Here is a 12184-nt window from a genome sequence, read left to right on the forward strand (position 1 = left end):
GCAGTGGCCGGATCTCAGCTCACTGCAAGCTCCGCCTCCCGGGTTCACGCCATTCTCCTGCCTCAGCCTCCCGAGTAGCTGGGACCACAGGCGCCGCCACGTCGCCCGGCTAGTTTTTTGTAGTTTTTAGTAGAGACGGGGTTTCACTGTGTTAGCCAGAATGGTCTCGATCTCCTGACCTCGTGATCCGCCCGTCTCGGCCTCCCAAAGTGCTGGGATTACAGGCTTGAGCCACCGCGCCCGGCCGGTCTATTATATTTTTAAACGCAGGACTGCCTCAAGGTAGCCATAAGAAAACCAACACACTAGGTGTTGACACCATCTGAGGATTTGGAATGCCAGCAAGCTCTATTTTCAGCAACTACCACATCCTTAACTAGCACGTTCCCATTTGTGAGGGAGGGAGCTAGGAGGAGGAAATTTTCACTTTTCCTTTGACTTATGTTCTGCCAAATGCTAACTTCATTTGGAAAAAATGAAATTCAACCTTCTAGACACTTAGATCTAAGATATCTCTGTGATAAAAGGCTGGACAAAGTTTAGGAAAGTTTTCTTTTTTTTTTTTTAGGAGACTTTTCTATGAGTCTAAATGAGAAAATCTAGTAACAAATGGCCTTACGTAGGGTGACCACAAGGTAAGTTTGTTGCCCAGGACAATCCCAGTTTATGCTTGCTGTTCTAGCTTATGAATTAGTATGTCTTTTCAAGATGTACTCATTTGGATGTTAAATTATGGTGACTTTAATTATTACTTGCTACAATTTAATAAATTTAAATGAACATCTGAAATTGTTCTCAGGGCCAAGACTAGTATTAACATTTAGTTAGAGCAAAACCATGAAGTTCTGCTGGCAACCCAATTCATCAATTTGGATATATCAATACCTAAATATATCAAGCTGGCCAGGCACAGTGGTTCATGCCTGTAATCCCTGCACTCTGGGGAAGCCAAAATGGGAGGATCGCTGGAACCCATGAGTTACTGGACAACACAGTGGGATCCCGTCTCTACCAAAAAAAATTTTTGTAATTAGCCAGTCACGGTAGTACCAGCTACTTGGTGGAAGGATCACATGAGCTCAGGAGTCCAAGATCAGCTTGGGTAATCTGCTGGGACCAGGCCTCTACCAAAAAAAATTTTTTTTTACCGGCCATGGTGGCTCACGCCTGTAATCCCAAAACTTTGGGAAGCTGAGGCACATGAATCTTGAGCTACGGAGTTCAAGACCAGTCTGCGCAACATGGCAAAATCCTGTCTCTACAAAAATTAGCCAGAAGTGGTGGTATACTTCTGTCGTCCCAGCTACTTGGGATGCTGAGGTGCCCAGGGGGTCGAAGCTGCAGTGTGTCATAACCGTGACACTGCATCCCAGCCTGAGGAATACAGTGAGATCTTGTCTCGCGGTGGGCGGGGGGGCGGGGGGGGAGAAAGGAAAAAAAAAAGTTATTTTAAATTACCCAGGTATCGGGGTGCACAGCTGTGGGCCCAGCTACCTGGGAGTCTGAGATGGGATGAGCGTTTGGGCCTGGGAGGTTGAGGCTGCAGTGAATGGTTACTGCACCAATGCAATCCAAGCCTGGCCAACAGAACAAGACCTTGCCTCAAAAAAGTGTACGTTATCTCTCTCAAACTGTTAACTGACCATTTCAAAAGTAGTAGTGAAGATAGCCCTTTTTCTTGCTGCTCTTTACTACTCCTTAATGGATTCCATTTGACAGCTATCTAGCCAACTACCTGGAACAACATTTGTGAATCATATGCCAACTTTTGTCCCTCCTAAAAGTTGTATGACTGTATCTGGCCCAGTGTATCTGGCCGAGTGCAGTGGCTCACGCCTGTAATCCCAGCATTTTGGGAGGCTGAGGCGGGAGGACTACCTACGGTCAGGAGTTGAAGACCAGCCTGGCCAACGTGGTGAAACTCCGTCTCTACTAAAAATACAAAATTAGCCAGGCATGAAGGCCCAAGTCTGTAGTCTCAGCTACTCGGCAGGCCGAGGCAGGAGAATCACTTGGGCCCAGGAGGTGGAGGCTGCAGTGAGCCAAGATCACGCCACTGCACTCCAGCATGGATGACAAGAACAAAAATCCATCCCCCAAAAAAAAAAAAAAAAGTTGTATGACTACATCACTAACCTAGCAACCTAAACAGCATTCAATAAGACAAAGGTAGCCAGAGGTGGTGGCTCACACCTATAATCCCAGCACTTTGGGAGGCCAAGTTTGACAGACTGCTTGAGTCCAGGAGTTCCGAGAACAGCCTGGGCAACCGTGGCAAAACTCTAGACTTAAAAAAAAAAAGAGGCCGGGCGCGGTGGCTCAAGCCTGTAATCCCAGCACTTTGGGAGGCCGAGACGGGTGGATCATGAGGTCAGGAGATCGAGACCATCCTGGTCTACACGGTGAAACCCCGTCTCTACTATAAAATACAAAAAACTAGCCGGGCGAGATGGCGGGCGCCTGTAGTCCCAGCTACTCGGGAGGCTGAGGCAGGAGAATGGCGTAAACCCGGGAGGCGGAGCTTGCAGTGAGCCGAGATCGCACCACTGCACTCCAGCCTGGGCGACAGAGCGAGACTCCTCCGTCTCAAAAAAAAAAAAAAAAGAAAAGAAAAAAAGCCAGGCACGGTGGCTCACGCCTGTAACCCCAGCACTTTGGGAGGCCGAGACGGACAGATCACCTGAGGTCAGGAGTTCGAGACCAGCCAACATGGAGAAACCCTATCTCTACTAAAAATGCAAAATAAGCCAGGCGTGGAGGTGCATGCCTGTAATCCCAGCTACTCGGGAGGCTGAGGCACGAGAATTGCTTGAACCTGGGAGGCAGAGGTTGTGGTGAGCCGAGATCGCGTCACTGCACTCCAGCCTGGGCAACAAGAGCAAAACTCCGTCTCAGGGGGAAAAAAAAAAAAGGCCAGGAGCGGTGGCTCACACCTGTAATCCTAGCACTTTGGGCGTCCGTCCGAGGTGGGAGGACAGCCTGAGCTCAGGAGATTGAGACCTGCCTGGGCAACATGGTGAAACCCCATCTCTACTAAAATACAAAAGAAATTAGCCAGCAGTTGTGGATCACGCCACTGCACTCCAGCACTCCAGCCTGGGTGAGAGAGCAAGACTCCATCTCTCCAAGTAAGTAAGTAAGTAAGTAAGTAAATAAATAAATAAATAACATAAATAACATAACATAAAATAAAATAAAATTTTAAAAAACCAGCTACTTGGGAGACTGAGGTGGGGGAATCACATGAGACTGGAAGGCAGAGGCTACAGTGAGCCAAGATCGCACCACTGCACTACAGCCTGGGTGACAGAGTGAGACCCTGCCTCAAAAAAAAAAAGAAAAAGATAGCCGGGTGCGGTGGCTCAAGCCTGTAATCCCGGTACTTTGGGAGGCCGAGGGGGGCGGATCACGAGGTCAGGAGATCGAGACCATCCTGGCTAACACAGTGAAACCCCGTCTGTACTAAAAAAAAAAAAATACAAAAAACTAGCCGGGCGAGGTGGTGGGCGCCTGTAGTCCCAGCTACTCAGGAGGCTGAGGCAGGAGAATGGCGTGAACCCGGGAGGCGGAGCTTGCAGTGAGCTGAGGTCAGGCCACTGCACTACAGCCCGGGCGACAGAGCGAGACTCCGCCTCAAAAAAAAAAAAAATTAATTAATTAATTAATTAAAAACTTTCATCAACGTGGTCTGTGAACTATGAGGTACATAATATCATATACATATATGTATAAGACATTTACATATATGTATACTACACGTATGTAATATATGTAAAGTTTAGGCCGGGGCAGTGGCTCACATTTGTAATCCCAGCACTTTGCGAGGCAAAGGTGGGAGTCCAGGAATTCAAGACCAGCCTGGGCAACACAGACACCCCATCTCTACAAAAAACACAAAAATTAGGCAGGCACAGTAGTCCCGGTAACTTGGGAAGCTGAGGCAGGAGAGTCACTTAAACCCAGGCGGTCGAGCCTGCAGTGAGCTATAATAGCGACACTGCACTTCAACCCGGATCACAAAGCAAGACCCTGTCTCAAAAAAAAAAAAAAAAGAGCTTAAAATTTAGCGTTCCCATAAATATATACACCTAATATGTACCCATTAAAAAATTAAAAATTTAGGCCAGGTACAAAGGCTCACATCCTTTGGGAGGCCAAGGCGGGCGGGATCACCTGAGGTCAAGAGTTAGAGACCAGCCTGACCAACATGGTGAAACCCCATCTCTACTAAAAATACAAAAATTAGCCAGGTGCAATGGCGGGCGCCTATAGTCCCAGCTACTCGGGAGGCAGACGCAGAACTGCTTGAACCCGGGAAGCAGAGGCTGCAGCGAGCCAAGATCGTACCACTTACACTCCAACCTAGGTGACAGACAGAGCGAGACTCTGTCTCAAAAAAATTAATAAAAATAAAAATGTAGCCTTTACTCTATGCTTGTCATTACTGGCAATGTACAGTGTTCTTGAAATATAAAGAAAAAATATGCCTGCAGTTATCAGTCAGCCTTAGAGTTGTCCAAATCGGGCCAGGTGCGGTGGCTCACGCCTGTTAATCCCAGCACTTTGGGAGGCCGAGGCAGGCGGATATGAGGTTAGCAGTTCCACACGAACCTGGCCAACATGGTGAAAACCCGTCTCTGCTGAAAATACAAAAATTAGCCACGCATGGTGGCAGACGCCTGTAATCCCAGCTACTCGGGAAGCTGAGAGAAGAGAATCGCTTCACTTGAACCCAGGAGGCAGAGGTTGCAGTGAGCCGAGACTGTGCCACTGCACTACAGCTTGAGCAACAGAGGGAGACTAAAAAAAAAAAAACAAAGGAAGGAAAAAAAACTCACCGGGCGTGGTGGCTCACGCCTGTAATTCCAGCACTTTGGGAGGCCGAGGCGGGTGGATCACCTGAGGTCAGGAGTTTAAGACCAGCCTGTCAAACATGGTAAAATCCCATCTCTACTAAAAATAACAAAAATTGGCTAGGTGCGGGGGCTCACGCCTGTTAATCCCAGCAGTTTGGGAAGCCGAGGTGGGCGAAACACCTGAGGTCAGGAGATCAAGACCATCCTGGCCAACATGGTGAAACCCCGTCTCTGGCCGGGCGCAGTGGCTCAAGCCTGTAATCCCAGCACTTTGGGAGGCCGAGACGGGCGGATCACGAGGTCAGGAGATCGAGACCATCCTGGCTAACACGGCGAAACCCCGTCTCTACTAAAAATACGAAAAATTAGCTGGGTGTGGTGGTACGTGCCTGTAGTCCCAGTTACTTGGGAGGCTAAGCCAGGAGAATCGTTTGAACGCAGGAAGTAGAGGTTGTAGTGAGCCAAGACCACGCCACTGCACTCCAGCCTGGATGACACAGTGAGACTCCATCTCAAGAAAAAAAAGAACCTAAAAATACAAAAATTAGCCAGCAGGCGTGCACCTGTAATCTCAGCTATTCAGGAAGCTGAGGCAGGAGAATCGCCTGAACCCAGAAGGCGGAGGTTGTAGTGAGCCAGGCCCACACCACTGCACTCCAGCTTGGATGACAGAGTGAGACTCCATCTCAAAAAAAAAAAAAGAACCTAAAAATACAAAAATTAGCCAAGTGGCGTGCACCTGTAATCTCAGCTATTCAGGAGGCTGAGGCAGGAGAATCACTTGAACCTGGGAGGCGGAGGTTGCAGTGACCCAAGATGGCACCACTGCACTCCAGCATGGGAGACGGAGACTCCATCTCAAAAAAAAATAAAAAAAACAATGCTTTCAGATCAGCTTGATCAAGTATTTAAAACATATTTATTTGTAAATGAAATATATTAATCTATGGGGCTGAAATGTCACTTGGTATACCAGGTTAAAGGCAAGGAATTTTAAAAATATCTCCTGTTCCTTTGACCAAGCTATAAAACAGTTAGGAACAGCCTATCTGTGTGGCCTTTCAATGCGTCTGTCTGCACTTACTGACTCTAAAATCTTGCTGTTTTAATACTTGCCCTAAGTGTTCTTTCCCATACTGTAAAAGCTCCAATTGAAATCTTTTCATAGAAAGGTGACAAGGGTGGCAGCATATCCACAGTAGTTAAAAACTCACCCTTCACTGCAAATTGCAGGAATTCTTGATTTCATATATCGCAAACTTGTGAGAGACAACCAAACAGAATATGCCAGATATGTACAATTTTATAAAAACACCTAAAGGATACACAAAAGAGCATCTGTTTTAAATATACAGGCTAAGTACTACCTGTAGAAGGGATTCTTTTTTTTTTCTTTTCTTTTTTTTTTGAGACGAAGTCTCGCTCTGTTGCCTGGGCTGGAGTGCTATGGTGCGATCTTGGCTCACTGCAACCTCCGCCTCCTGGGTTCAAGTGATTCTCCTTGCCTCGGCCTCCCAAGCAGCTGGGATTACAGGTGCCCGCCACCACTCCCAGCTATTTTTTTGTATGTTTTTAGTGGAGACAGGGTTTCACTATGTTGGTCAGGATGGTCTTGAACTCCTGACCTCATGATCCACCTGCCTTGGCCTCCCAAAGGGCTGAGATTACAGGCGCAAGACACTGTGACCGGCCATAGAAGGGGTTTTTATTTTTATTTTTTTTGTTGTTGTTGTTGAGACGGAGTCTCGCTCTATCACCCAAGCTGGAGTACAGTCGCCAGATCTCAGCTCACTGCAAGCTCCGCCTCCCGGGTTCCCGCCATTCTCCTGCCTCAGCCTCCTGAGTAGCTGGGACTACAGGCGCCCGCCACAATGCCCAGCTACTTTTTTGTATTTTTAGTAGAGACAGGGTTTCACCGTGTTAGCCGGGATGGTCTCGATCTCCTGGCCTTGTGATCCGCCCGCCTCGGCCTCCCAAAGTGCTGGGATTACAGGCGTGAGCCACTGCGCCCGGCCAGAACGGATTTTTAACACATTACCCAGATCTGCCTATGCATTTAAGAAGGAGAAAAACTTTATTCCATAAAGTTACTCCATTAACTGAAATGGCAATGGAAAATTACTGGCCTACAGACAAAGAATGGGTAGTTAATCTAAATGCTTCTAAACTTATTAACAAAGTTAACTTACTACTACCTACTTTTTCCCTAACAAGACCATAGTTTTTAAAAAGTTCATTCCGCACATGCTCCCTTCCCTATTCTTCACTAACTAGCAGAATAAGCTAGCTAGAGGTGAGGCTCTGGTGTTTTAAAACGGCAGCTCTCAGCGGGCTTGGTGGCTCATGCCTGTAATCCCAGCACTTTGGGAGGCTTAGGCGGGTGGATCACCTGAGGTCAGGAGTTCGAGATCAACCTGGTCAACATGGCGAAACTCCATCTCTACTAAAAATACAAAATTAGCCGGGCATAGTGGTGGGCACCTGTAATCTTGGAGTTGATGCAGAAGAATCGCTTGAACCCAGGAGGTGGAGGTTGCAGTGAGCCAAGATTGTGCTACTGCACTCCAGCCTGGGCAACAAGAGCAAGACTCCACCTCAAAAAAAAAAAAAAGACAGCTCTCTGCCAGGCGCAGTGGCTCAGGCCTGTAATGTCAGCACTTTCGGAGGCCGAGGTGGGCCAATCACCTAAGGTTGGGAGTTTGAGACCAGCCTGACTAACATGGAGAAACCGTGTCTCTACTAAAAAAAAAAAAAAAAAATACAAAATTAGTCTGGCATAGTGGCACATGCCTGTAGTCCCAGCTACTCGGGAGGGTGAGGCAGGAGAATCGCTTGAACCCGAGAGGCGGAGGGGGAAAAAAGCACAGCTCTCAAGTAGATAACACAACAGATGCATTCCTAGTGAACCCAACACTACCATCAAAACTTCACCCACCTTCCATGGAGACGATCTTGACAGGGAAGAGACTAGGAAAGGACAAAACCAACAACTGCTCCACAAGCCCAAATGTAGTTTATGTTGCCCCTCTGCTCCCCCAAAACGGGGAAACTATTCATTTATCCCCCCTACATTCCCCGTTTTTTGTTGTTGTTGTTGCCCTGGCTGGACTGCAATGGCATGATCTTGGCTTACCGCAACCTTGGCCTCCCAGGTTCAAGTGATTCTCCTGCCTCCGCCTCCCAAGTAGCTGGGATTACAGGCACCCACCACCCTGGCGAATTTCCTATCTTTAGTAGAGACGGGGTTTCTCCATGTTGGTAAGGCTGGTCTCGAACTTCTGACCTCAGGTGATCTGCCCGCCTTGGCCTCAGACTCCCAAAGTACTGGGATTATAGGCGTGAGCCACTGCACCTAGCCTCACTTTCTTTTTTTTTTTTTCTGGAGACAAGAGTCTCGCTCTGTTGCCCAGGCTGTAGTGGAATGCCACAATCTTGGCTCACTACAACCTTCACCTCCTGGGTTCAAGTGATTCTCCCATCTCAACCTCCTCAGCTATACTCAGATAATTTGTTGGCCAGGTTGGTCTTAAACTCCCAACTTCAGGTGATCCACCCGCCTTGACCTCCCAACGTGCTGGGATTACAGGCGTGAGCCACTGCGTCGAGCCTATTCCCCACTTTTTTGTTCATATATACTATTCATTTTATACTAATTCATATATATTTTCAAACAATAATATCTGTTTGAGAAATGCTAAGAAATAATGGACTTGCTTAATACAGTTTCAAAGGACGTAAAAATGATTCCTTAGACTACTGGCTTCTTAAAGTGATGAGATGCTAGATTTAATCTTCACCTCCTGGCCCCGAACTTAAATGTTTCCTGTGACATAAAAGTGTCCTTTTCCTGAACACAGCTTGGCTTTTCCTCCCGTACCATTAAATAATCCATATAAACTGATTCCAACGCCCTAGGATAGAATTAAATGAGGGTACATGTAAGTTTAGGTACTAATTCAACACAGCAAGCAAAATAAAATAGGCCTACTGCACTAACAGAGAGATAAAAGAGCAGCTGGAAAGCCAGCATTTGGGTACTCGTACCCAACAAAGAAATCCTGCCAATACACTGTCTTACCTTCTTCCACCACCGACACTGGTAAATTCTGTTTGGTCACCAGAACTCCGGCAACACTTCGTCACCAGAAACAAAAAAATACTGCACTCAATAAAGGAATGGACACAGGCAGAGGACACAGGTAGAAATTCCTGGTGTCTGTCTCCTTCTCCTCCTCTCCTTTCTACTGAGTCCCTACCATATGCCCCAAGTCACAGGAATAGCTCCTCACCTTGTGGATTCTATTTCCTTACCCAACATTAACAACTGTAATGATGTGGCTTTATCAGAGTCCTATGTTCAATAACCAGTAAGGGCTCCAGTTAGAAGTCCTCACCACTCACATCAAAAATATAATTATCACTAACCTGTCATTTAATTGTAAACTACAATCATAAGCTTTCAAATCGGTTTTTTAAAGGAGCTTTCAAAAAAAAAGACCTTCCCTCACATCCTTTCTAGTTATCACAGCAAGTTTACTCAGAGCTCCAATGCCCACAAAATAGAAAGCATTCAAGCATAATTTGTTGCCTCCCAAGAACACTAATAGATGAAGAGGGGACATTTGGAGATGAGGAGCAGAGGAGGAGACTTCCAATACAAGCACATCTTTATCAGTTTGATTTTTAAACACTGAAATAAAGACAAAGCTGACCTTGAGCTGTACTTCCCCATCTTATTCCCCTCCCTCTCCCAACAGGAACCTTATTCAATACAAATAGCAATTTAAGAATTTACAAGACGAAATTTAGTTTAGTGTATTTCCCAAATTTGACTTCTAGCCTTGTCTTATTTTCAAATCCGTGAATCCTTGTTTCTGATAACCGGGACTAGCCCTGAGGTTATTCACATGACTAAATCTGCCTTTCCAGGAAAGCAACGGTCCTAGGTAACATTTTGAAATATAGGTAGCTTAATCAGGAAAAATCTAAGGATCAAAGATACTTGATTCCAACCATGTCTCACCCCACCCTACCACGCAAAAGCATTAAAACCACAGGACCCACATACATGACTTTTCCTTTAATACTACAGTATCGCACAATTATAAATGTGAGGGTATTTCAAAAGGTGGTCCAAAAGGTGGACTGGGAGGGAGGACTAAGAACAAACTTCCTGACAATGACTAGACAGACACAATGGATATTTCGATAAAGTTATGAAAAAGGACTGGAGAACCCGTTATGGGCAAAGGAACAACGAACAAAGAGGAACTACTAAAATTTCTACAGAAACCCATTTATCTGAAATGGAAAAAAAGAAAGTAACAGGATCTCCAACCTTCATAACTCAAAAACCCCAGCCTCAGCCGAGTGCCTGGAATAGGTTAAGCTCCCCCACGAAGTACAGACCAGCATTCCGAGCCTGCAGAGTCAACCAAAATACAGTTACTGAATGCTATTGGATATAACTTTATTTCAACAGGTCTTTCCATGTGTCATGATGGTGCGCACGAACTGTAAAGTCATCGTTTTTACAAACGGGTGGACAGAGGCTCGGGCCCTACAAAGGCTCGAACTCCCAGAGTCGTGGCCTCCTGGTCTCCTGCTTCTATCCATCAGAACCCACTGGTGATGCAGTGAGAGAAAGGTTACAGGAACTGCGAGGTCTCCTGTTTTAAGTCTGAGGAAAGGGGAGGGAGTGAGGATTTTCTGGACCTCCCCAGAAGGCGGCGAGAAGGAAAAGCCCCAAAACCCCTCACTACGAGGTGCCGGCCTACGGGAGAGAAACCCGATCGCAGCCCCGGAGCCTGCCACCGCCCCAGACGAACTGCAGCGATTCCCACTCACCCCTCTTCCCCCACCATGACCCAGGACAGTCCCCCGCCTCAGGCCTGAGGAATCCCATCGCTCTTAAGGCTTCTCCTTTGTGAGACTCCACGGCCGCCGCCCCACACGGGGCCTCCGGGGAAAAGCCACCGCCCCCACCCGCCATATTTCCCTGAAAGGCGCCCGCGCTACAGCTCCCGGTCTCCGCTCGCTCCCATGTGGCGGGTGCTGCTTCCCCCGTCACCCCACCCAATTGTTCTCCACATCCCAAGACCGTCCCAGAAGCTCCCCCGAGGGTTGCCCGTTCGGAGACAGCACCCGCCATCTCCTCCCCCTCCCCCGCCCCGGGACTCGCCCTCCCCCCAGCCGCCATTTTACAACCAACTCCTCCACCCCGTCGCCCCGGCCTCCCGGCCCGCGAGTCGTTTGCAGTTAAGGACGGCGAAGAGGTCACATTCCAAGGCATACAGCCTCCTATCGCCCCGGGAGCTCCCAAGCCATTTCCTGCTTCCCGAACCCAAGCCCCCGGGCCAGGCTCGCAGACGATGCCGCCATTTTGTCTCCTGTTCCCGGCCTCTGTGGGCGGCGGCAGAGGGTCCGAGAATTCCAGCCCCCCGCTGCCCCCGCAACTCACCGTCGTATCGCTCAGCCTGCTCGGCCAGCTTCGCCTGGTACACCAGATCCTCTCGATCATCCATAGCGGCAGCGGCTCCGGGAGGGTCTGCGCGACGGATGGAAGCGGATAGTGTCTCCGACTCTCTCAGCCTCTCGCTCCGCGTCCGGGCAGCAAAAATGGCGGCGCCTCAATCCGGGACTTCCGCCTGCGCACGCGGACAACTGCTCAGCTCTATGGCAACCGCTCCCTGGCAACTGGCGCGGGGGGCGGGTCCTGGAACTCGGCGTCCGAAGAGGCTGGAACCAGCGCAGGAGACGTCCCTCCTCCGTCGGCTCCTCGGCCGCCGGAGCCCAGAGGCGGGAACTGCGACTGCAGAGAGGGAGCGGCCCCCGGGGACCGCGAAGGGCTGAGGCGGGGCCGGCTGGGACTGCTCCTGAAAAAAGCCAGCGAGAGACCTGGGCCCGAGGCCCGACCTGCGGAAAAGAACAACGGAGGCTCTAACGGTTTCTGTCATGGCAGGTCTTCCTCCCTGAAAGCAGCGGCTGTCACTACCGCGTCCTGGTTTCCTTTTTGTTTCTTTGTTTTTTTTTTTTGAGACGGAGTTTCGCTGTTGTTCCCCAGGCTGGGGTGCAGTGGTGCGATCTCGGCTCAACACAACGTCTGCCTCCCGGGTTCAAGTGATTCTTCTACCTCAGCCTCCCGAGTAGCTGGGATTTCAGGCACCCGCTACCAAGCCCAGCTAACTTTTGTATTTTTAATAGAGACGGGGTTTCACCATGCTGGCCAGGCTGGTCTCGAACTCCGACCTCAAGCTGATCCGCCCGCCTCGGCCTCCCAAAGCGCTGGGATTACAGGCGTGAGCCACCGCGCCCGGCCCGCGTCCTGG

At 48.8% G+C, this 12184-nt stretch overlaps 1 protein-coding gene across 2 annotated transcripts in view; it reads right to left on the reverse strand.

The window, feature by feature from the left end:
• Nucleotides 1-11645, reverse strand: part of YWHAE (tyrosine 3-monooxygenase/tryptophan 5-monooxygenase activation protein epsilon) — a 66513-nt gene extending 54868 nt beyond the window's left edge. The window contains exon 1 of one of the 2 annotated variants that reach the window (XM_031934316.1): nt 11317-11645. In XM_031934316.1, coding sequence (XP_031790176.1) covers nt 11317-11380 — 64 coding nt within the window. In that variant the 5' untranslated portion in view covers nt 11381-11645. The remainder of the gene's footprint in view (nt 1-11316) is intronic. The other variant, XM_031934317.1, reaches the window with a different exon arrangement.
• Between the last annotated feature and the right edge of the window lie 539 nt (nt 11646-12184).

This window comes from Piliocolobus tephrosceles, chromosome 16 (assembly GCF_002776525.5).
Source record: "Piliocolobus tephrosceles isolate RC106 chromosome 16, ASM277652v3, whole genome shotgun sequence".
NCBI classification, from domain to species: domain Eukaryota; kingdom Metazoa; phylum Chordata; class Mammalia; order Primates; family Cercopithecidae; genus Piliocolobus; species Piliocolobus tephrosceles.